At 58.4% G+C, this 23,169-nt stretch overlaps 2 protein-coding genes across 3 annotated transcripts; one reads left to right on the top strand and one right to left on the bottom strand.

Moving 5' to 3' along the window:
• The first annotated feature begins 516 nt into the window (after positions 1-516).
• On the top strand, positions 517-3,172 carry TTC9B (tetratricopeptide repeat domain 9B). The gene is made up of 3 exons (XM_012774603.3): positions 517-940; positions 1,521-1,703; positions 2,963-3,172. The coding sequence occupies exons 1-3, from the start codon at positions 520-522 to the stop codon at positions 3,064-3,066; spliced, it is 708 nt and encodes a 235-aa protein (XP_012630057.1). The 5' UTR covers positions 517-519; the 3' UTR covers positions 3,067-3,172.
• A 139-nt stretch (positions 3,173-3,311) lies between these two features.
• MAP3K10 (mitogen-activated protein kinase kinase kinase 10) lies at positions 3,312-19,102 on the bottom strand. 2 transcript variants are annotated; one of them, XM_012774602.3, is made up of 10 exons: positions 17,817-19,102; positions 14,088-14,268; positions 11,008-11,156; positions 10,367-10,542; positions 9,552-9,798; positions 7,976-8,092; positions 5,830-6,004; positions 5,646-5,758; positions 4,602-5,303; positions 3,312-3,915 (listed from the first exon to the last, which is right to left on the bottom strand). In XM_012774602.3, exons 1-10 carry the CDS (start codon positions 18,499-18,501, stop codon positions 3,593-3,595), a joined length of 2,868 nt encoding a protein of 955 aa, XP_012630056.2. In that variant the 5' UTR covers positions 18,502-19,102; the 3' UTR covers positions 3,312-3,592. The 2 variants fall into 2 exon arrangements, with proteins under 2 accessions (XP_012630056.2, XP_012630055.2); XM_012774601.2 differs by having other exon boundaries at positions 5,646-5,761; positions 17,817-19,100.
• Between the last annotated feature and the right edge of the window lie 4,067 nt (positions 19,103-23,169).

Below are 23,169 nucleotides of genomic sequence, written 5' to 3'. Positions count from 1 at the left end.
TAAACAAATGAATCCCAACGTTGATATTATCGTTCCCCGTTAGCGATGAGGAGACAGAGTTCTTGGTGATATAAGTGAGCTGGTCAAGTCACACAACTAGTGAGAAAATAAGCAGGGATTTGAATCTGGGCAGCTTGAGTCTAGATCCGTGTTCTTACCCAATACGCCAACTGGCTAGTGGGCTGAAAGCCAACTTGCTGCGAGGTTGGCATCTTCCTGCTTTTTTTTCCCCCGGGCTCATCCTTTCCTTCTAGAAATCCTTGGGAGCTCTGGGTTTGGGGAAGAGAGCAGGCAGGAGGGAGGGGAGGGTGAACGGAACGGGCAGGAGAGAAGCCGACTGAAGAAGGGGCACTTGGGCTCATTTGAAGGGGAGCGCGGGGAAAGTCTTGAGGGGTTTCTCTAGACCCATAGGGGGCAGCGGAGTCGGCTGCCGGAGGTGCGGGGGCGGAGAAAGGGTGGGGACCGGCCCCGCGGGGGGCGATGCGGTAGCTGCGGCGGCGGCGGCAGGAGTTTCCCACAATGCAGCGCGGCGCGCTGTCCCCGGTGCTGATGCTCAGCGCTGCCCCGGAGCCTCCGCCGCGCCCGCCTCCCGCCCTCTCCCCGCCGGGCCCGGGCCCGAGCCCCCGCCATGGCTCCGCTCGCCCGGGGCCGGCGCCAGAGCCGTCGGGGGGCCTGGGCGCGGCGCTCGACAGCAGCCTGCGGGCTGCCGTGGCGTTCAAGGCGGAGGGCCAGCGCTGCTACCGGGAGAAGAAGTTCCGGGAAGCCATCGGCAAGTACCACCGCGCGCTGCTGCAGCTGAAGGCGGCGCAGGGGGCCCGCCCTGGCGGCCTGCCCGCCCCCGCCCCCGGGCCCCCCAGCAGCCCCGGGCCGGCGCGCCTCAGCGAGGAGCAGCGGCGCCTGGTGGAGAGCACGGAGGTGGAGTGTTACGACTCGCTCACGGGTATGCAGCCGTCGGGGGCGCAGAGGGCATGTGTGTGGGGCGGGCGGGGAGGGGCGACGACGAGCCTTGGGGACGCGGAGGGGTGCGGAGTCTGGAGGCTGGGGGGTCCAGGGCTGTGGCCTGTGGAGGGAGACCTCAGGACTTGATCAGGTAAGGGTGGGGGTAGGGCAGTCACAGGGGGCTCTGGCAGGAGGGAGCTGGGATGCGGGAAATGGCTTTGGGCTGGGTCTCCAGGGCCCCACCTCCCCCGAGTCATTCTTTCCACCCCCTGCCACACGCAAACCTAAGGGGAGAAAGGTCCACCCTAAAGGGGCCACTCGAGGCCCCGTCCCTCGCCTCTGCGAGTTCCCTTAATATTCTCGTCTAATCGCCCAAGAGCTCTTGTCTGTGCCTTTTGCGCCCTCTAGCGGCGGCGCAGATTGGGTCTACCTTGATGGGCCACCGGATTGGCGCCCCCTGGTGGCCTGAGCAATCCCTCAGGCCGGGTTCCCTGCAGCCCGGGGGCCGGGCGCCTCCAGGCCAGGTGGGCTCTGGGAGGGCCGGCTGGCTGTGACAGTGTCGTCCCCCGGCGCCCCCGCAGCTTGCCTGCTGCAGTCGGAGCTGGTGAACTATGAACGCGTGCGCGAGTACTGCCTCAAGGTGCTGGAGAAGCAGCAGGGCAACTTCAAGGCCACCTACCGCGCTGGCATTGCCTTCTACCACCTGGGCGACTATGCGCGTGCGCTGCGCTACCTGCAGGAGGCCCGCAGCCGGGAGCCCACAGGTGAGGGGCGGGGCGGGGCCGGGGAGGGGGCTAGAGCGGAGGGAACGAGGGCAGGAGGATCAGAGCAGAGCAGTAGAGTGCACCTCCGGCAGAGCTGCCTGGAGGGAGGGCTGTGCGTTCACCGACGTCCCCCGCCTCTCCATCCACCTGCTCCTTACACACCCATTTGTCCACTCGCCCACCATCCATTCAGCCACCCCTTCACCGGCCACCGAAACATCCATTCATCCGTCCGCCCGCTGACGTTTACCCACCCACTTCTCTTCTACTGCAATTGATCCATCCTGACGCCTCCCATTCACCTGCTCAGCCACCTCCCTGTGCACGCACCCACTGTCATCTCCATTATCCCTCCCCCAATACACACTCATCCCTCCACTCACTAACCAGCCTATTCACACACTCACTGATTCATTCACCTTTTCCATCACCCACTCATCCACCCAGGTTGGGCAATGCCAGGAATTTAGCGGGGTGTGTGGTTAGCAGCCCCGGAGACTGTTCCTTGTCCTCTGGGAGATCACAGGTAGGGTGTGCGCGCGTGCGCACGCAGGCAGGGAGACACACCAGTTTTGCGTTAAGCGCTAATGAGGACTGGGCGTGGTGGCTCACACCTGTAATCCTAGCACTCAGGGAGGTCGAGGTGGGAGGATCCTTGGAGGTCAGGAGTTGGAGACCAGCCTGAGCAAGAGCGAGACCCCGTCTCTACTGAAATACAAAAGATTAGTGGGGTGTGGTGGTGTCTGCAGTCCCAGCTACTCTGGAGGCTGAGGCAGGAGGATCGCTTGAGCCCAAGAATTTGAGGCTGCAGTGAGCTATAATGACGCCACTGCACTCTAGCCAGGAGGACAGAGTGAGACTGTCACAAACAAAAAACAAACAAACAAACAGAACTACGGAGGAGGGAAGAGGGATCACAGCAGGTGCATGACTCGGGGTTACGAGCAAGGGGGCAAGATTAGCTTTCCCGGCGAGTGGTTTGGAGAACAGACAGCTCACAGACGACACTGGCGAATGCGCAGAAGTGCGACAGGGCCTCTGTGAAGGGGCGTTCCTGGCAGAGGGCGTAGCAGACAGAAGCTCGGAGGTGCGCAGTGTCTGTGCCCCGCTGCCTGTGGCTGGGCTTGTGGGGAGGCCGTGGCAGTGCTGGCTGTGAGGGCACCCACTGGAGGCTGGGGGACGGGTGTGTGCTGAGGTGGTGCAGATGTCACCTGCCGCCTCAGGACACCCAGATAATGCCCTGCCCACCTCCCCTGCAGACACCAATGTCCTCCGCTACATCCAGCTGACTCAGCTGAAGATGAGCCGCTGCAGCCTCCAGCGGGAAGACAGCGGGGCCGGGGCCCGGGACGTGGTTGGCTGAGGCCAGCCTGGGGGACGTGGCTCCCCCACTCCCTCCCGCACATGTACCTTCCCCTCACTCGTGTGTTCGCTGGTAAAACACTTGTCACTGGTGACCATGACCTCTGTGTGGCATTCTTGTGGGGACCAGGGAGGGGATCTTAGAAACCCAGGGAGGCCCAGGGAGGGTGCGTGGGGTGGGAAGTGTCCCCTGGGGATGGTCCAGCACGAGGGCCTGGGCCAGGGAAGACACGGAGCGAAACTGAGTAGGGGGCAGGGGTTACCTTTAATGCTGCATTTTGTGCCAAATCCCCCACATGCCCTGTCCCTGAGTATCCCTGCCCACCCTTCCCCCAGTGCAGGGCGGGCACAGGGCTCCACCCCCTGGGGTACAAAGGAATAAATTAAGTGTCCCCCCACCCCCCTTCCCCAATAAATAGCATTGCGTATCCTGCCCAGGGCCTCCCCCGCCTTGTGGCACGGCGGGCTGGGGTGGGGCCTGGGGCGCTACATTCATGGCTGCCCAGGCGGGCGGTGGCGGGCAGGCCTCAGTGGGGGCCGTGGACCCCACACAGGGGCACGGTGCTGTCCTGGCTCTGCCCCTCCATGTCCATGTCGAGCAGCGTGGGCTGCGTGCCGCCGGGCCCGGGGCTGTCGGGCGTGTCCGGCCCGCTGGGCGGCGAGATGCTGAGCGTCCGGCCGAACGAGACCAGCTTCCAGGGGTCCAGGCGGGGTCGACTGGCGGCCGGCCGGGGTCTGGGGGCGAAGGTCAGGGTGGTGGGGCGGCCCGGGAAGTGGGGGGGCCGGCGGCGCGCTGGGAACAGGGCCTGGGGGTCGGGCAGGCGGGGGAAGTCCAGGGCGTCTCGAGGGCCTGGGGAAAGAGGTTCGGCTCAGGTGAGTGGGGTGGGCACAGCGCGGCGTTTAAGGAGACTTAGGCGGGATTTCCACTTTCCCTTGAGAAATCCACGGACCTTGCGGGCCCACTTGCCACAAGGCGACAGCCACCTGCGGCGGGCAGGGCCCGACCTCCGCTTAGGTCCCCACCACTCCCACCTGGGTGGGCTCCGGGCAGAGATTTTGGGCTTTGGAGCCAGTTTCTTGGCAGCCCCTGGAGCCAAGGCTGAGTCCCCCTGACCCCCCTACACTGCGCTGGGGTGGCGTGGACAGACCTAGGAGTGACCTCAGGCATGCCGCTCTGACTGGCAGCTCACCACACAGGTGGGCATTAACTACAGTGACAACTGTAAAACAGCGGCACGGCGCTGGACGGGGCACTTAGTATCTCCCGCCATTGCAGTCGCCCTTGCCGTTGCTGGTAAACGCACAGGGAACGGCGCCCAGCGTGCGAGGTAAGGGCGAGCCATGTCGTATCGTTCCCGTTGTTAAAGCCGCCTGCCCGGCCCTTGTAGGCCCGTCTGCCACCCCTGAGTCATCCTGTGTCGTCGCCTGGGGGCCCACAATGCTTCCACGAGGGAGGGGACGCAGACCCTCCCTCCTACAGCCCCTATAGGAGGGGCTGTCCCTGCGACCTGGAAGGGCTCCGGGCGCCTCACTCACCAGACCCGTGGCCCGTGGGCTCGGGCGGTCGCCGCTGCCCCAGCGCCCCGTCCGACGGCGTCCGCCGGTGCCCACGGCTCACTGGGCGGGCGGCGGTGACGTGCGTGGGCGTGAGCGACTGGCGGGGGTCCTTCTTGAAGCTCTCCAGCTCCAGGTCCACCAGCGGGTTGGCGCTGGGCGAGGGCAGGGACACGGGCGGGGGCGGGGAGGGCGGCGGGGAGGGCGCGGCCGGCGCGGCCTCGTCGCTGTCGGAGCGCAGCAGTGAGCGCGTGGAGTTGCAGTCGGACACGGACGACAGCGACACGACGGTGGCCGAGGGCGCCAGGCCCGGGCCGGGGGCCGCGTCGTCGCGGCGGCCGGGGTTGCGCGCGGGCGGGCTCAGGCCCCGCGGGAAGCGGCCGGCGCGGGGGAAGAAGAAGCCGTCGAGCCAGCGCCGCTGCTCCTCGCTGTCCGCCGCGCGCGCCTCCGCCACGTCGGCGCCCAGGCCCACGGCGCCCAGCAGCGTGGCGCAGCCCAGCAGCGCGAGGTCGCAGCGCCGGCGGGCGCCGTGTCCCGGCCGGGCGGGGGGCGCGGCTGGCGCCGGCTCCCAGGGCGCCCGCGCCCCCGGGGAGGGCTCGGTGGGCAGTGGCACCGTGAGGTAGGACGGGGTCGTGTAGGGGGAGGGGGGCATGCTGCTGCCTCCGTCCGCCTCCGCGAACTCCTCTGCAACCGGAGAGGGCGTCACCTGAGTGCGCGGCTGGCTCCCGGGCCCGCGAGTACTTGGTGGCAAGGGACAGCCCCCAGTGACCCTCCAGCGGCAAGACCTCCATGTCCCACTAAGCACCGTTCTCGAATTTTTCTCCCCCAGTAGCTCAGGGAGAGGTGTCCTTGCTTGTGGGAATGAGCCCCCCACCCCAGGGACCTGCTGTGCCTCCTGCCACTGGCCAGCCAATCCTGTCCCCTGCCCCCAGCCCTGGGGAACGGCTCACCCCTGGGTCCCGGGTTAAGCTCCCCTTGGCCAGGGAAGGTCCCCTCCCCTCCTCCCAAGTGCCCCTGCCCTCTTACCCATCTCGTTGAGGCTGGCAAAGCCAGGGGCCATGGGTGTGTGTTTGGGGGACTTGCCCAGGTTGGGGGCGCTGGATGACCACTGTTTGCTTCCTTCCCCGAGCGTCTTCAGCCTGCTGGGGGTTCCAAGAGATTGGTCTGGGGCGGGCGCAGGGCGCGCGGCGGCCCCGCAGCTGCGCCTCACCTCTCCTCGCCGCTGGCCCGCTCCTTGTTCAGGGTGGAGCTGGGCCCCCACGTCCGGCCTTTCTTCTTGCCCCCAACCAGCTCTTCCTTCTTCGGGGGTGCACTGCGGCCCCATGTCCCGCTGCCACCGCTGCTGCTGCCACTACTGCCACTGCCGCCACAGTCCACGGGGGTCACTGGGTCAAGGGAAGCCACCTGGTTACTGGGTCCTGGAGACTCTGTCCCCACCTCAGATCCCCCCTCTGCCTGGACGTCCAGGGGATCTTTCTAACCCCATTCATGACCTTCCCCGCTATAAGTCCTCCCATAGCTCCCCATTGCTGTCAGGACAAAGTCCCCGCTCCTCGGCCTGGCATTTGAGGCCCTTCATAAGCCATTCCCCGGCCCGGCGCGGTGGCTCACGCCTGTAATCCTAGTACTCTGGGAGGCTGAGGTGGGCGGATTGCTCGAGGTCAGGAGTTCAAAACCAGCCTGAGCGAGACCCCATCTCTACCAAAAATAGAAAGAAATTAATCGACCAACTAAAACTACATAGAAAAAATTAGCCGGGCATGGTGGCACATGCCTGTAGTCCCAGCTACTTGGGAGGCTGAGGCAGGAGGATCAATTGAGCCCAGGAGTTTGAGGTTGCTGTGAGCTAGGCTGATGCCACGACACTCACGATAGCCTGGGCAACAAAGGGAGACTCTGTCTCAAAAAAAAAAAAATAAAAATAAAAAATAAATAAATAAATAAGCCATTCCCTGCCAGTGTTCTTGGCCTCATCCGCCCCACATGGCCTAACCCTTTGCAGTGCATTCTGGGTGGCTGTGCGTCCTCAGCCTCCAGCTCTGGGTCATTAGATCCCCGGAGTGGCAGCTGCTCTTCTCTGCGCCTGCCACACTTTGAACGTACCCAGCACTTGTAATAGTACTTGCTGCTCTGCTGCACCGGCCTCCTGGCCAGGTATACAGCAGGTGGCCAAGCAGAAGCGTGTAGGGGGCTGTGCGTGGGGGAGGGCTGGGGCCGGCGATGGGATGGGACAGATTCAGGAGTCAGCTTTGCAAACTCGGAGGGCTGTGCTTCTGCCATGCAGCTCTGGCTGTGGCCACCTCTCCCTTCTGAGTCCCCTGGTCCAGCCCCCACCGTCTCAGCGGTCGCCCCACCTTTACTGCTCACAGCAGCCAGCGGGAAAAGGTGGATTAGATCTGCCCTGCTCACAACCCTCCTGGGGCTCCCCCATGGTATTGAAAAAATCCGGATTCCTTACCCTGGCTCACAAGGATCTGCCCCTATGGACCCTTTGACCACAAAACCTACGCTCCCCCCCCAATTCACTCACTCCCGCTAAGCAGGCTAATTAGCACGCCACGCTCCTGCCACCTCCAGGCTCTTGCCTTTCTGTTTCCTCTGCCAGGGTCACTCTTCCCTGGGTCTTGGCATGTCTCACTGCTTCTTACCATGAGGGTCCCTGCTCAAACCTCACCTCCGGAGACAGGCTTTCCCGATGTAAAATAACAACCCTTCTGTGACGGTTAATTTTACTCGTCAACTTGACTGGGCTAAGAGACGCCCAGATAGCTGGCGTTTCTGGAAGAGACGAGCATTTGGATGGGCCGGGGGAGCAGAGGACTGGCCCTCACCAGGGTGGGCAGGCCTCATCCAATCCGTTGAGGGCCCAAACAGAACACAAAGACAGATGAAGGGGGAATTGGCAGCGTGGGCTCGGGGATCTGTCATGTCCTAAAACCGGATGTCAGTGCTCCTGCTTCCCAGGCCTTTGGACTTGGACTGGAACCACATCACCAGGTTTCCTGAGCCCCCAGTGTGCAGGCAGCCAACAGTGGGACTTCTAGCCTCCACAGTCACATGAGCCCCTCCGTCATAATAAATCTCTTTCTGTTGATTCTGTTTCTCTGGGGAATCCTACCGACACCTTCTCTTCCATTCCCTTCCCTGAGTTCCTCTACAGCACTGACCACTACTGGAAACGCTCCTGCTCACTGACTTGCTTCCTTGTTTCCTGCCTGTTTCCCTCCATGAGAATGAGGGGAGGGGCCTCGCCTGTCTTGCTCCCTGTTCCCCTGGCTTGGTGCCAGGTGTGCGCTCAAAGACGTTTGTTGACTGACTGACTGACCGGGCTGGTCAGGGCCTGGGGAGATACTCACGGCGGATGGCCCTCAGCCGGGGGATGATGCTGGGGCTTGCAGGGGGGCTGGCCCCATCGGATCCTTTCCGCTTGTCCAGAGTTGGAGAGGCCTGGACTGTGATCTTATGCTCGAAGCCTGCAAGAAGGGAGAGAGGTTTTCTAAGCAAACGGTTCCACAGGTAACCAAAGGGCAGCTGCTTTTGTAGAAGTATAGGGGGAGGGGGAGAATGGGACACCACCATCTTTTATTGCTTAATGCAGTGGTTCTCAAAGTGTTCCCAGTCCAGTACCATTCCCAACAGCTGGAAACCTCTGGGAAATGGAATGCAAATTCTGGCTCCTGCTTAACAAGCACGAGAGCCCTCAGTGACCAGGGGTCTAGGCCTGAGTGTCCAGTACAGTCGCCACCAACTCCAAGTGGCAACTGAACACGTGGAATGCGGCTCCTGCGACTGAGGTTTAGCCTCTGTTTATTCAATTGTCGTCACGGTAATTTAAGTTTAAATTTAAAACTCAGATACTCCATTTGGTTACTGGAAACATTTAAGCATGTTTGGAACCACTTGGGCATGTGTATCTGCTTTTTGAACTCTAAATTTTATGAAATCTAAATGCAGCTCAAAAATGTTTGATGAAAATGTACTGCCCAGAGTGAGATGTGGGTAAAACATAAAATATACACTGGATTTCAAAGATTTAATATGGAAAAAAAAAAGAGGTAAAATAAAATTAATGCCTCCTGTTTCCTTTTCCTTTTTTTAAACAATGCTTACTAGAAAATTTAAAATTCTATGCATAGCCTGTGTTATATTCCCACTGGCCAGCACTGCTCTGTGGCTCGTGACAGCACAGAGGAAGATGACGAGACATTGTGTGCCTCCTGACCCATGAACATATTTACTTAGGGGGTAGTCTTGGCAAAAAAAAAAAAAAAATCAAACCTGAACCCGAATGTGATTAAGCCTTGAGATCTAACCATTAGGTTGATCCATATTAAACTTCTGTTTTTGTAGGTCAAAAAGGGACAAAGGCCGGGTGCAGTGGCTCACACCTGTAATCCTAAGCACTCTGGGAGGCCGAGGCGGGCGGATTGCTCGAGGTCAGGAGTTCGAAACCAGCCTGAGCAAGAGCGAGACCCCGTCTCTACTATAAATAGAAAGAAATTAATTGGCTAACTAATATATATAGAAAAAATTAGCCGGGCATGGTGGTGCATGCCTGTAGTCCCAGCTACTCGGGAGGCTGAGGCAGGAGGATCCCTTGAGCCCAGGAGTTGGAGGTTGCTGTGAGCTAGGCTGACGCCATGGCACTCACTCTAGCCTGGGCAACAAAGTGAGACTGTCTCAAAAAAAAAGGAAAAAAAAAAGGGACGAAGACAGCACAGTTTAACCCACTAGCAATGGACAGGAACTTCAGGGGACAGAGGAACGAGGTCATTGACACCAGAGGGAGGCAAGCAGCAAATTCCAGACTTTGGGAAACTGCACGGGACTGACCACGCGGTCCCTCCACACATTATTGGCAACGGGGGGAGCAAGGCAGATTAAAGGAAGAGACAGGCCCCTGGGCTGGGGACGCTCGCTCGCGGCAGATACCCGAGGGCAGGCTGATGTGGCTGCCGCCTTCGCGCAGCTTGAGCAGGCGGCTGCGCTTGAAGTTGCCCTTGCGCTTGCGGACCCGGGGCTTCTCCTGGCTCAGCTGGCACATGAGCAGATGCAGCTCCCGCTCCACGATGTCCATCTCGCGCTCGGCCAGCTCCTGCTCCCGCCGCCGCAGCTGCTCCTCCTGGCAGCGCTGCTCCTGCGCCGCCCGCAGCAGCTCCTCCTCGCGGCTGCGCAGCTCCTGCGGAGGAGACGCCTGGCTGGGGGCGGGGCGGCCCGGGCGCTCGGCCGCGGCGCCTGGCACGAGGGCCCCCTGCTGGGGGGCACGCTGGGGTCGCCGCCCAACTCACTCTCCACCAGCCAAGCTGGGTGCAGGGCAGGAGACCGTGGCAGCCAAAGAAAGGGCGCCTTCCCTTTCTTCCCTTTTCTAACTCTTCAATTTGGAAAACTTCAAACATCCACAAAAAGCAGAACGGTGCAGCCCTACGTAGCCAGCATCCAACCGTCAGCAATGATCTACACTTTGCCAATCCTGTATCCCTGCCCTTTCCTCTCACCCTCTCTTCTTTTCTGCTGTCGTGTTTTAAAGCCAAGCCCAGACATCATGCAATATCACCTGTAAGTACTTCAGTACAAGGTGCCTTTTTCTTATTAATCCACCAACAGGAGGCTGTCCTTTCTTAATATGCAAGAAAGGCTCCCTTGATCCTGTATGGACCCAAAGGCTGGGGTTCAGGGACTCTGAGCAGCCCGAGGCAGCAGAACTCAGGGAACCTGCTCCGTCTGGCCCTCCTCGCCCCTGCCTTCACCTTCTCCTTGGTCCGAAGGTCATCAAACATGTGCTGAATCTCCAGCTTCCAGTCTTCCTGCAGCGAATGGAAAGACTCCAGCGGCATTTGGAACAGGGCTGACTGTTCGATGACTTCAAGCTGCTTCAAAATGCTGCCGAAATCTGGCCGCCCGTGGGGGTCTGGGTCCCAGCACTCTGGGGTGAGAGGGGAAGGACAGTGGTGGGGGATAAGGGTGTCATCGGTCACGCTCTGGGGCATCAGCCTGCTCGGAGGAGGGTAGGATTTCTGGGGACTGTGGACAAAGTTTCTATGGAGCTGAGGGGAAGGAATTCGAGGCCAAGCTCCTGGCCAATGTTTCACTCAGGGAAACGCCGAGGGAACCCAGGCACCTGCTCCCTGCCGAGGGGCTGGTGGCAGAGTCGAGCATCAGGGAGGAATCCCGGGGCCAGGGAGTCCTAGCGGGTCGTCTGGTGAGAACAGGGGTCTGGGGCGGGAGCATGGAGCCGGCTCTGGGGGAGGCTGTCCACAGTCCCACGGGTCTGGTCCCCTCCGTCTCGTTCCTGGGCCCACTGGCATGGATGGGTGTGCAGGGCAGAGGCCTGGCCCCAGGGCCCCGCCACTCCAAGCTGGGCCTACCCTCTCCATGGGGCCCGGCTCACCCTCCAGCAGGCGGGCAAAGGGCTCCGGGCACGTGGAGGGGATGGGCAGCGTCAGCTTGTTCATAGCCACGCCATACGCCACGGCCAAGGCGTCGATCTCGCGGTAGGGGACCTCCCCGGTCAGCAGCTCCCAGAGCAGCACCCCGAAGCTGCAGGTGGGGGAGAGGCAGGGGTGAGGCTGCAGCCCACCCCAATCCTCACCTGTACCCCAGCCCTGCCCTCGGTGTGGCCCCATGGTGGGCCACCCTCACCGTGACAGCTCCAGCCCTGGCCAACAAGGCCACAGAACCTCACCTGGCCTCTACGGGCCTGTTATCAAATAGATGGATGAGCTGGGCTCCCTGCTGTCTCTCCTTTGCTCTGCCTCTGTTTCCCCGCCCGTGCCTGGAAACCTTCCATGGGTTTCCCAGGCCCGCCGGGCAAATCCACCCTTCTCGGCCTCAGCTCTAAATGCTCTCTCCCATTCCAACCCCAGCTTCATCTTGCAGCCACACTGCACTGAACAAGCCCTGTCCCTCCTAACCTCTGGACTTTGCACATGCTGTTCCCTTTGTTGAGAACACTCTTCCCTATGTGTAACTATCTGTCCTTCAAGTCTCAACTCAGGTTGCCCCCTCGGCCAGGAAGCCTTCTTTGATTCCACAGCCTCCAAAGCCAGTTAGAGGCCCCTGCCCACGGGACACACGGCACTTACCTCTAAAACCAAGTTAACACTATTTAACATTTACAAAGCACTCGCTGCAGGCCAGCCACTGTGCTAGGCACTCTTGGCAATTCTCCCAACAGCCCTGCAAGGCAGAAGGCATCGGTATGACCTCCGTTTTATCCACTGAGCAGCTGCAGGCTCAGAGAGGTTAAGCTGCTTGTCCAAGGTCACACAGCTCGCGAGTGCTGGAGCCGCACTCAGACTCAGGTCTGCCTGAGGCTTGTGACAGTGCCCTGAGCGGCTACACCATAGCAGAGCATGCATCACTGTGCTACGGTCACCTGGTGTCCCTCTTCCCCAGTAAACTGCGCATCCTCCTGCATCCTGAGCCACATGCAGTTGATCCCTGTTCCCTCCCAATATCCACTCGTGCATTCATTCAACATACACTCATTAAGTGCCACTGTGTACCAGGCCCTGTTCCAGGCGCCGGAACGAGATAGATGCAACCACTGCCCTCATGCAGCTGACGGCCTCCCCTTCCTCCTCAGCGACAGCACTGGTGAATCTGAGCTGCGGACACACTGCCTGCACTGATTTCCCATCCTTCTTTGCAGCCGAGCGTGCCCATATGGCCCATGGGATGCAGGAGGGTGTGCAGTGGGCAACTACCTTCCAGGAAGTGTCCTTAAAAAGCAGGGGTACCCCTTTCCTCTCTTCTCCTTCCTACTGGTTGGAATGTTGCACGTAAAAGCTGGAGCTTAAGCAGCCATTCTGGGTCATGAAGCAAACTTGGAAATGGAGGCCACACAAGGTGGAGATAAAGAATAGTGGTTTTTAGTTGGAGGTGGCATGATGCTCCCCCCTCTCCTATGTCCCTGGAAACCTGCAGGGATGTTTTGATTGTCGTAATGACTAGGAAGTGTTACTGACATTTGGTGGCTGGGAGCCATGGATATTTAGTGTCCTGAGAAGTAGGGGACAGTACCACACAAGGAAGAGTTATCCTGCCTGATGTCAACAACACCCCAATAGAGGAACCCCAACACAGAGGGAGCCTGAGTCCCTGACATCGAAGGTACCATATCAATCCAGACTTCAACTTCAGTCTTGTTTTTATTTTGGGCTTTGTCTTCCTTGCAGCTAAAATACGGGCTCTAATAAATGTCTGGTACTGTAAATGAATGCCTGATCAGGAGCCAGCTGGAACTGCTCCCAAAGAGCTGCTGAGTCTCAGGTTGAGCCGGAGACTTCCTGTCTGATACGTCCCTGCCCTAAGCCCATCAATTTGCTGCTCGGACAGTCTGGAGCCTCAGCTAGGGACTGATGGGAACAGTAAATGGGGAGACCAGGGCTTCAAACAGAAAGCTCTGGGTTGAGAAGTTTCCTGGGCACCATCAACTCTCCCTGGTGACAGCAACGGTCTGGTCCTGGGCATTGGCCTTTTCCACCTAACAGCCCAGGGAGCTTTTAAAATGCTACCTCAGATCGAGTCATTCCTAAATGCCCCTAATGGCTTCCTGCTTTGCTTAGAATGAAACATGGGGTGGGTCCCTTCCCCACAGGGCCTTCCCCGCGCCCTCTCCCCCAGCACTGCCCACCTCTACAGCCACACGGGCCCACCACTGTTTCTGGAACATACTATGCTCGCTCGCACCTCACTACCTCCTTTGCTGAGGCTGCTCCTTCTGCCTGGGAAGCTCCTTTCCCCACCCTTCCTTCCCACGGCGGCCTCCTTTGTGTCATTCAGAACTCAGCCAAAGTGTCAGTTCTCAGAAAAGCCTTCCCGAAGTCACCCCAGCCCTCAAAGTGTCTTCCCGGCCACCTCCTAGCAGCTCTTATACAGTCATGGCTTTTCTGTTGCACTTACTATCTTTTAAAAATTACTTTACAATTTTCTTAACTTAAAAACAGATTCTCTTTTTTAATCCACACCTTTGGAATTAGAGGAAAAACAGAAAAAAAAAAAAAAACCCAACAGATTTTTTTTTTAAAAGAAAAGCTTCTTGTGTATTTATTTATTTACTATCCCTGAGGCTAGGGACCGTGTCTAATTTTGCTCACTGCTGCGGGCCTAGAACCCAGCGCACCTGGACGAGTGAATGAACGAATGCCTGCAAAGGCCTCGATTTCCTGTTTGACAAACGGGGGTGGTGTGCCGGCTGGTGTCTGAGGGCCGACATCCACGTGCTATCTCTGTATCTCATGGATTTTTTATTCTAATCCAAGTCGCTCCTCAGTTGCCACTTCTGCTCGAAGGGCAGGTGGCTCTTTTGGCGCTTGTCTGGTGGCCTGACCTTGCCCGTGGGCCCCTGTGCCAGGCGCAGATCCTGGCTTCTGGGGAGGAAACCCTCCCTTCCACTTCTCCCTCCCCTCGTCCGCCCTCTCTCCCTCCCTCCCTGGAAGCCACCATCCCGGCCCAGCGTTTCGGCACCTCCAGACATCGCTGCTTTTGGAGAACAGGGACAGACGGATAACCTCCGGGGCCATCCAGGCGTAGGTCCCTGCGGCGCTCATCTTGGTGGTCTTGTGCCACTCTCGCGCGAGGCCAAAGTCTGTGATCTTGAGCACCGTGTCTGCGAGGTTGTGGTTCTCAATGGCCTCCAGGATAAGGACTGTGGGGCAGGAAGAGAGGTGTGTCACCCCAGGCCTGCTGGGTGTGGCAAGCGCCCTGGCCCTGTGCCTCAGCTAGAATCTGCTTGTTCTCTCCTTTCACTGCCTCAAGCTGTCCCGCCCTGGGGCAGATCCTTTCCCGGAGCTGGAACAGCTGAGTCCTTCTGCCACGGTCTCCACCAGGGAGCGGGAAGCTTCGCATGGGTCATTGGCCTCCCTGATTCCAGCTTGGGCTCGGGGTGATCAAGTGACTCATCAAGAACCAATGGCCAAGGCCTTGGTCCTCCTTGGTCCAGGCCTTGAATTTCCAACTCCCCCTGGAAGTGGGACCCGTAAGCCATGAGCAGAGGGGATGAATGTGGTTTCCCTTTTGTCTCTGTCACCCTGAGGTATACCACAGCCAGGAGTCCCAATTCTACTCCTTCCTGCGCCCACATTCTTTAGCACGTGGCTTTGCGGTTCTTCCCAATGAAGAGGCAGAGTGTGTTTCCCCATCTGATCTAGGTTGGCCGAATGACTTTGGCCAAGGCTGGGGTACACGAGACAGAGTGCCAGTGTCAAGCCTGGGCCTCACGTGTCTGCTTAACCTCTCGCACTCCCGCTGTCACCATCGCAGCATGCCTTGGCTAACCTGCCGGCCCAGGAAGATGACGGCTACCTGCAGCCCCTCCAGCTCAGCCCCGCCTAAATCAGTTCACCTTCCCGGTGGCCTGCAAATGCACGAGCGGTACTAAACGACTGTTGCTTTAAGACGCCAAGTTTTGGGGGTGGTTTGTTACACAGCATGATTGTGAACAGAATCTGACTGATACATTCCCCGAGCATGTTGAATGATTCCAGCTACTTGCTGCCTAGGGTTATCACTGACAAAGATTAGGTCACACAAATGGTAATCTTGTCCATCCTTAAAGTCTGGCTTCAGTGCCACCTCCTCCTGGGAGCTTCCTGTGACTTCCCAGCCTGTGACTCCACTTCCTCGGAAGCTTTCCCTTCTTAGGCCTCCCCCTGTGACAGGGGGAATACCTCATGGTCTTATACTTTACTTCTGCAGCTCTCAGGCTGGGCCTAAATCAGTCCCCTTTTATTTTTATTTTTATTTTTTTTGAGACAGAGTCTCGCTTTGTTGCCCAGGCTAGAGTGAGTGCCGTGGCGTCAGCCTAGCTCACAGCAACCTCAAACTCCTGGGCTCAAGCAATCCTCCTGCCTCAGCCTCCCGAGTAGCTGGGGCTACAGGCATGCGCCACCATGCCCGGCTAATTTTTTATATATATATCAGTTGGCCAATTAATTTCTTTCTATTTATAGTAGAGACGGGGTCTCGCTCTTGCTCAGGCTGGTTTTGAACTCCTGACCTCGAGCAATCCGCCCGCCTCGGCCTCCCAGAGAGCTAGGATTACAGGCGTGAGCCACCGCGCCCGGCCTCCTTTTAAAAATCTGTATCTGATCACATCACCTCCTGCTGAAAAGCCTCTAATGGCTTTCGCCACATGAATAAAATATCCAAAGTCCTTGCCACGACCCCAAGGTCCTATGTGACCTGGCCCCTGTCTACCTTTGTGATCTGATTTCTTTTCACTTCAGCCTCAGCTGCCCGTCTGGTCCCCTTGCTGTTTCTCCTACAAGGCACGTCCATTCCCATCTCAGGATGTTTGCCCTGCTGCTCCCCCTTCCCAAGATCTTTTTTTTTTTGAGACAAGGTCTTGCTTTGTTGCCCAGGCTAGAGTCCCATGGCGTCATCATAGCTCACTGCAACCTCCAACTGCTAGGCTGAAGCGATCCTCCTGCATGGGCCTCCCGAGTAGCTGGGACTACAGGTGCGCACCACCGCGCCCAGCTAATTTTTCTATTTTTCATAGAGACGGGGTCTCACTCTTGCCCAGGCCTCTTTCCCCAGATCTTTGTAAGGCTCAGTCTTTTTTGTGCAGGTCTCTGCTCAAATGTTGCCTTCCCAGACTGCCCGATCTACAGAGCTTCCTCTGTCCCACCCTTCATCCGCCTTATGTCATTGAGAGCCCCTGATACTCTCTGAAATTCTGCTATGTATCTATCTATCTGTCAATCATCTATTCCTGTCCACTGGAATACAAGTGTCACAAGGCAGGGGGAGGGCATGAGCACCACTAGAGGCAGGGACAACCTGTGTCTGTCTTGCACATCCACCAGGCCTGGCACAGGCCAGGCATGTCGCCGGCACTTGGTAGCTATCTGTTGAGCATAGGCATGTCAGGCTTAGAAGGCAAGGAAGACCCAGCCCCTCTGTTGCAGCGGCTTACAACTGTTGTTGGCAGGTGCATAGCAACACACCTATAAAACTTAGTGGGATGGATTCAACACATTTCAAGCTGTAGAAGTGACAGCAGTCAGGAGTGGAGGAGATGTGAGCATCGCGGGCAAAGGGGGAATCCTCACATTTCTAGATTTCCCGGGTTGGGTGAAAACGGTGTGAGGGCATGGAGCATGTTGTCCTCATCCACAGTCGATCCCCCTCACAAATGTAAGAATGACTGAATGAATGAAGAAATGAAAGAGAGTGGGTGCAGAACAAGACTGGGAGAGCCAGGAAGGTGAGGTTCCCCCCTCTGTTCTATCCCTAGGACAGGGTCTAGCACACAGCATTCTGGAAACATCCGTGGCATGAATGAATACAATTTCTAGTTTGTGAGGACCATCAGGGCAGGAACAATGGCTGTCTTGGTTCTTGTTGGGCTCCTACCTAATACGTGCTCAATTAATATTTGCTGACACCACAAGAAGCTCCCCGATCTAGATACGAGTCCCTGGCAACCTTCCCATCTACCTGGCTCCATTATTTATTCAACCAACCAATCAACTTTTGAGAACCTGTCAGGCAGCCTGGAAGCTTTTACATAAGCCACATCCATTCCATTCCTCCCTCATCTTTTCTGATTTGCCTTGGCCAGCTGGGCCAAGGCCTAGGAGGACTCCAGGAAGTGGGTCCCAGCTTGGGGCGATTCTACCCCCCAGGGACATCTGGCAATGCCTAGAGACATTTTGGTTGTCATAGCTGAGGACAGGGGGTGGAGAATGCTAACAGCATCTAGTGGGTAGAGGCCAAGGACGCCGCTAAACGACGTACAATGCACAGGACAGCCCCTACGACAATGATCTGGCCTCAAATGTCAATAGTACCGGGGGTGAGAGACCCTGACTCCAGGCAGGCGAGGTTCTTTTTACCTCTGCCAGGTGGACTCTGCCATCATAGCTGGACGCTGAATGCTGTGCAGGCAGGCACGGCACCTGTCCTGTCCTGGCAGGGAACGCAGGGCCTGTTACAGTGTTCATGGGTACATGTTTATTGCTCGACTGTGACTCTGTAGCTTGGGAGCCAATTAGGTCCTTCAACCTTTCTGAGCCTCCTTTTCTTCCCTTAAATCCTGCAGGGCCTGCCTCGCCTGGCCCTGAAGGTATACTGCGCCCCTTCTTGCTCCAGGCAGTGTCATCTGGTGTCCCCTCACCCTGTTTCCCATCACCTAGGCTTGGCCTCTCGAGGTTCTACGGAAGGAAGTTTTGGGGCGAGCACACCACTTACTGTTGATGGACTTGAGGTCCCGGTGGATGATGGGCACAGGGGCATCATTGTGTAGGTAGTTCATGCCCCGGGCCACCTGCACAGCCCAGTTGACCAGCACGTGAGGGGGCACCCGGCGACCGGCCAGCACCCTGCTCAGTGCGCCCCCGCGGGCGTACTCCATCACCAGGCAGAGGTGCGGCGGGGTGAGGCAGGCGCCCCTGAGGGCAATGATGTTGGGGTGCTGAAGGGCTCCAAAGAGCCGGGCCTCCTGGCACACCTGCTCCGCCGTTACTGCCGGGTCCCGCTCAGGGTCCAGGCGGGCGGCCTTGACCGCCACCTCCTCGCCGCGCCACAGGGCCCGATAGACCTTGCCGAAGCCCCCCACACCGATGATCTCCTCCAGCTCCAGCTCGTGGAAGGGGATCTCTTGAGGCAGCTGGAAGCCCACGGGTGCGGCAGGGGTGCTGGGGGCCACGTAGTTGCTGGGGAAGACGCCCACGCGGCCGCTGGGTAGCTGCCCGGTCCACCAGCCCTCGTCGCCGGACACGGCACAGTCCTGGGAGAGCACCTGGACGCGGTCACCCCTCCGCAGGGTCAGCTCCTCGTCGCCCGCCGCCTCGTAGTCGAACACGGCGGTCCACACGGGCCCCGCGGGGGTCGCGCCCCACTCCTTGGCCGCCGCCCCCTCCTCCTCCTCCTCCATGGGGGAGGGGCCGGGGCTGCGGGAGGCCGGCTCACGCGGGCTGCCCGCGGGCTGCAGAGGGCGGGCCCCGGCGGCCAGGGTGGAGGGCAGTCCCCGCGGGCTCTGGGGCCCTCCTGGGGGCCATGGCTGGGGGGCCCTCCGCAGGAGCAAGAAAGAAACCCCTTGAAGAAAAAGGCAGGGATGTCTCCCGTGACTCGGTCGTCCAGGCGGGGCGGGGTGGGAGCGGGCGGCAGGTTCACCTGTCCCCTCCCGATGTCGCGGCGCTAGGAGGCTCTGGCCGCGAGGCTCCCCGACTCCTGCCGGGGCCCGCCGGCGGGGGACGAGGGCGAGGGCAGCAGGCAGTCCCCGTTCCCCGCGCCTCTCACCCCGCGCAGCTCCACCGGCGGCCCCCGGCTCCGCATCCCGGGCTCCGGCCGCCGGGCCGGGCGGGGGTGGCGGGGCCCTGGGGCGGCCGCCCCGGGCCGGGGTGGCGCGCCCCTCGGTCTCCTCACGAGCGGGGCGGTCGGGCGGCCCCCATTCTCGGCACCGGGCTCCCGGTCGGCCCCAGCCCCTGCCCCCGCCCGCGCCGCTTCCCGGGGCCGCCGGCGGGGCCCGAGTGACGTGGGCCGCCGCCGCCGCGCGGTGCCGCCTGGGAGTTGTAGTCTCCGGCCGCCCGGCCTCGGGGCCAGTCCCCCGCCCGCAGCCCCCAGCGCCCTGCTGCCAGCCTCGGGCCGCACTGGGGACCCCGCGTGGCCGAGGGAGCCTTCAGGGGAGATAAGCCCGGCCTCGGACCCCCACTCGGGGCGCAGTGTGCCGGGCACCTGGAGGAGGGAACCGGAGCTCCTCACAGACCCGGCGGGGGCTGCAGCCCAGGGTGGGGTGGCCGCAACGGACGCGCTTAGCAAAGTGGAAAGTAGGAGCTGCGTGAGCAACGGTTACTGTCCGGAGCCGCGGACCCGGCCGGGACCAGGTCCCTGCGGCCGGACGGCCCCTCGGGGCCGCGACGCGAGGTGCACGCCGGGAAATGTAGTCCGCCCTCGGACTACACGCCGGGCTTGGGGAGCCAGTGGGCGGCTCCAGCTAGCTAGGGGGCCAGGCTGGTGGCGGGCCTCGGCGGGGTAGACGGGGCTAGGAGATGTGCCTGCCGTTCCTGGGGATGTCACAGGCACGCCTGCTTTCCCCACCAGCTCCGGGTTCCTCTGCCTCCGCGGTCCGCACTCTTGAGAATCCCCTCGCCCCATAACACGAGTTCCAGTCTTGGGGAGTTTAATGTGAATCTTGTGCTAAGCGCTCTGCACACATGGTATCATCAAGTCTTCGCAAAGAGCCCCATCGTACAGATGACACAGAAGTGAAGTCACCCGTCCAGGGTTACAGAACTGTAAATGGCAAAGCAAGAGTCAAAGGCAGGTTAAAAAATGAACACCATGATTTTTGAGACACTGCCTTTCCATGTAAAGAATGAGGAAACTGAGTCCTGCAGAGGTTCGGTGACTTGCTCACGATCTCTAAGCGTGTAGGAGGCAAAATTCTGGGTCTTTTCAATTGGCCTCTGGGGATCGGAGGGAGAAGAGAACTCTGAGGGGCTCTGGTGCCCAAACTCCAGAGAACTGCCCTGGGAGGTGGCTCTACTCTCCGAGGGAAGTGGTCACCTGGTCTCCTGGCTTCCGAGCAGGGACGCTCAGGACCTGTCACAGATGCTTGTTGGAAGAGAGGTCCTGCTTCATTCTGAGTCCAGGCGTTTCCGCTACAACCTGATATAATATGTTCTTGAAAATCTGGAGTTCTTCAAATCGGTGCACTAAAAATAACAAGACTTTATGGGAAAAATAGAGTTAAGGACAGATTGCTCAAAATGTATGCAACTTTATTATTTTATTTTATTTTTTTGAGAAACAGTCTCTTTCCATTGCCCAGGGTAGAGTGCAGTGGCGTCATCATAGCTCAGTGCAACCTCAAACTCCTGGGCTCAAGCGATCCTCCTGCCTCAGCCTCTTGAGTAACTGGAACTACAGGCACTGTGCCACGATGCCCGGATAATTTTTCTATTTTTAGTAGAGAATGGGGGGTCTTGCTCTTGTTCAGGTTGGTCTGGAACTCCTGAGCTCAAGCGATCCTCCCGTCTTGGCCTCCTAGAGTGTGAGGATTCCAGCCAGATAACAGATTTATTCACTGATTCATCCCATAGTTATTGCCTTTATTCAGAGAACCCTGAAGGACTTGCAATATCCTAAAACCAAGGAATGTCTCTGTTATGGGCTGAATTGTGCCCATCCCCCAATTCCTATGTTGGAGCCCTCCCCCCCAGGACCCCAGAGTGGGGCTGTGTTTGGAGACTAGGCTGTTAAAGAGGTGATTAAGTTGAAGGAAGGTTGTTAGGGTGGGTCCTATTCTAATCTGACCAGTGTCCTTACTAGGAGATTTGGACACCCAGAGGGGACACCAGGGATGTGCAGGCACAGACTGCAAAGACACGGCGAGAAGGTGCTGTCCCCAAGCCCTGGAGGGAGGCCCAGGAAGAAAACAAACCTGCTGGCACTTTGATCTTGGACTTTCAGGCCTCCAGAACTGTGAGAAAATAAAGGAATTTCTGTTGCTCAAGCCACCCAGTGGCTTTGCTTTGCTGTGGTGGCCTGAGCAGACGAATCCAGCCTCCAGAGCTGTAACTGCAGACACTATTTTAGCTTCTAGCCCAGAGGGAGGAACTCTGATCGACTCCGAGGAGGGGGCCTTTGCAAAGCTGTTCGCATCACACCCAAAGCACAGCCCGGCTTGGCAGGCGGACTTAGCTCGCGCAGGCCTAGCACGCGTCTCGCAGATACGGCACTGTGTTTCTTCTCACTGGGTGTCATTTCTGAGGGTTTCAAGCCCTTCCCCTTAGGAGTGAGCCTACGGACAGGCACCATCCCCGTGAGGCTCCCGGCTCTTGCAGGCGGCTTGGCTTAGAGGACCCGTGGGCGGGTCAGACTGTGCTGCGAAGGGGGTGGGGGAGGGCTGAGAGCAGGAGTTAGGGACGGGGAGAGCCGCGCGGTCTCAAGTGTGAAGCCAGCTTCTTTTCACCAGGCACCCGCGATCAAGTCACTTTAGGAGGTCTAGAAACAGGCGGGAAATGCAGGAAGGGAATGATGTCAGGCGAGTTGAGGGCCGACAGTGACTCAGGAGTGGCGCAGGTGTCCCCGCTGCCAGCTCTGTTCTGCCTCTTTATGTAAGACAGGGCTCCCATCTGAACGTGACTCCCCCGCCCTCCAGCATTTATATGTTAAAGCCTAACAATCTATTAGAAGGGGGGGCCTTTGGGAAGTGATTAGGTCAGGAGGGCTCTCAGAACTCTCAGGAATGGGGTTAGTGGCCTTATTAAAGCTGCCCTGCCCTTTTACCATCCGCCGCCAGATCTGCTCCTACCTTGATCTTGGACTTCCCGGCTCCAGTACTATGAACAATACATTTCTATTGTTTATAAATTATCCAGCCAGCTATTTTGTTATAGCAACCCAAGTAGACTAAGACAACCAGGGAGCTTATTTAATCATTATTAGTAATTACTAATAACCATGACATCTATTAATCAATTATTAACCATCTATTAATCAATATTAACTATCTGTTCATTATTATTCATTGCATCTATGAACCATGTCAACCTAAATAAAAAACAGAGAGAGGCTCTCTTAAAGAAGATGATGTTTATTTGGGACCAGAGCATTGCAGTGGGAATCCTCAAGACATAGTAAGCTACGTGCACACTCAAGGAGGTACAGGAAGATAAAGGTCTTTAAAGGTAAAATGAAGAGGGTGACATAATTGCTTTGAGATAATTATCCTTGCCTACAAGGATCAATAACAAGGGTGACACCACTCCAAGGTTGGACAGGCAGTTGCTGGGCAGATGATGTCCTTGCCGAAGTATTTTTTGTGTAAGGTCACGATGGCCTTTGTGCAAGGCTGTGGTTTTTGCAGAGTCTTTTGTGACAGTTTTTGTGATCAGGACACGGGCGTGAGAACCCTCCCTTCATGGCCTTCCCTGGCCCTATTCATCAGGATTTTTTTTTTTAACACTAGTGACTCTATTTTGGCTCTGACAACTTTCACAACCATTATTATTTCCTTTCCCTGGCCTTCTTGTATGACACATTGACTCTCTCATTGAAAAAAATATTTGCTGGGTGCAATGGCTGCATTGGGTGCGTGGCGTGCTGGAGACTTAAAGTCTGGGTACATTGGTGGCGCCAATGCCCGGGTTGCGCCTAGGAGGGGCGGCAGAGGGCGCTGTGGGGACAGGGGACCGGAAAGAACCAGCGGAGGGAAGAGGAGTGGGGGGAGGGTAGCTCTAGCACGGTGGTGAAGTCCCTAGCAGGGGTCCTCAAACTTTTTAAACAGGGGGCCAGGTCACTGTCCCTCAGACGGCTGGAGGGCCGTTGGAGAGTGCGGGGCACATTCCACGCATGCGCACTGTGGGCCGGGGCGAGTGGGCTGCTAAGCAGGACAGGCAGCGGTGGCAAAAACACCTGGCGGCCGCATGTGGCCTGCGGGCCATAGTTTGAGGACCCCTGCGCCTAACGTAACTGAGTGCCAGTACAGGACACTGGAGAAGGCCGAGTGGCTGGCGGGAACGGGACAGCGGCAGAGCTTTCTAGGAAAGGTTGAGGATTTTAGACGCTCTCCTGAAGGAAATGGGAAACCATGGAAGGG

The sequence above is a fragment of the Microcebus murinus genome, chromosome 16 (assembly GCF_040939455.1).
Source record: "Microcebus murinus isolate Inina chromosome 16, M.murinus_Inina_mat1.0, whole genome shotgun sequence".
In the NCBI taxonomy this organism is placed as follows: Eukaryota; Metazoa; Chordata; class Mammalia; order Primates; family Cheirogaleidae; genus Microcebus; species Microcebus murinus.
This window is presented reverse-complemented; position numbering and strand designations above follow the sequence as displayed.

What these genes read in the sequence shown, in the direction of transcription:
- TTC9B (XM_012774603.3), top strand. Translation starts at nt 520, where the DNA reads ATGCAGCGCGGCGCGCTGTCCCCGGTGCTGATGCTCAGCGCTGCCCCG. An exon ending in GTGTTACGACTCGCTCACGG is followed by an intron (nt 941 to 1,520) that starts GTATGCAGCCGT and finishes GCGCCCCCGCAG; the next exon opens with CTTGCCTGCTGCAGTCGGAG. An exon ending in CCGCAGCCGGGAGCCCACAG is followed by an intron (nt 1,704 to 2,962) that starts GTGAGGGGCGGG and finishes CCTCCCCTGCAG; the next exon opens with ACACCAATGTCCTCCGCTAC.
- MAP3K10 (XM_012774601.2), bottom strand. Translation starts at nt 18,501, where the DNA reads ATGGAGGAGGAGGAGGAGGGGGCGGCGGCCAAGGAGTGGGGCGCGACC. An exon ending in GGACCTCAAGTCCATCAACA is followed by an intron (nt 14,269 to 17,816) that starts GTAAGTGGTGTG and finishes CCTGCCCCACAG; the next exon opens with TCCTTATCCTGGAGGCCATT. An exon ending in AAAAGCAGCGATGTCTGGAG is followed by an intron (nt 11,157 to 14,087) that starts GTGCCGAAACGC and finishes CCCCACCTGCAG; the next exon opens with CTTCGGGGTGCTGCTCTGGG.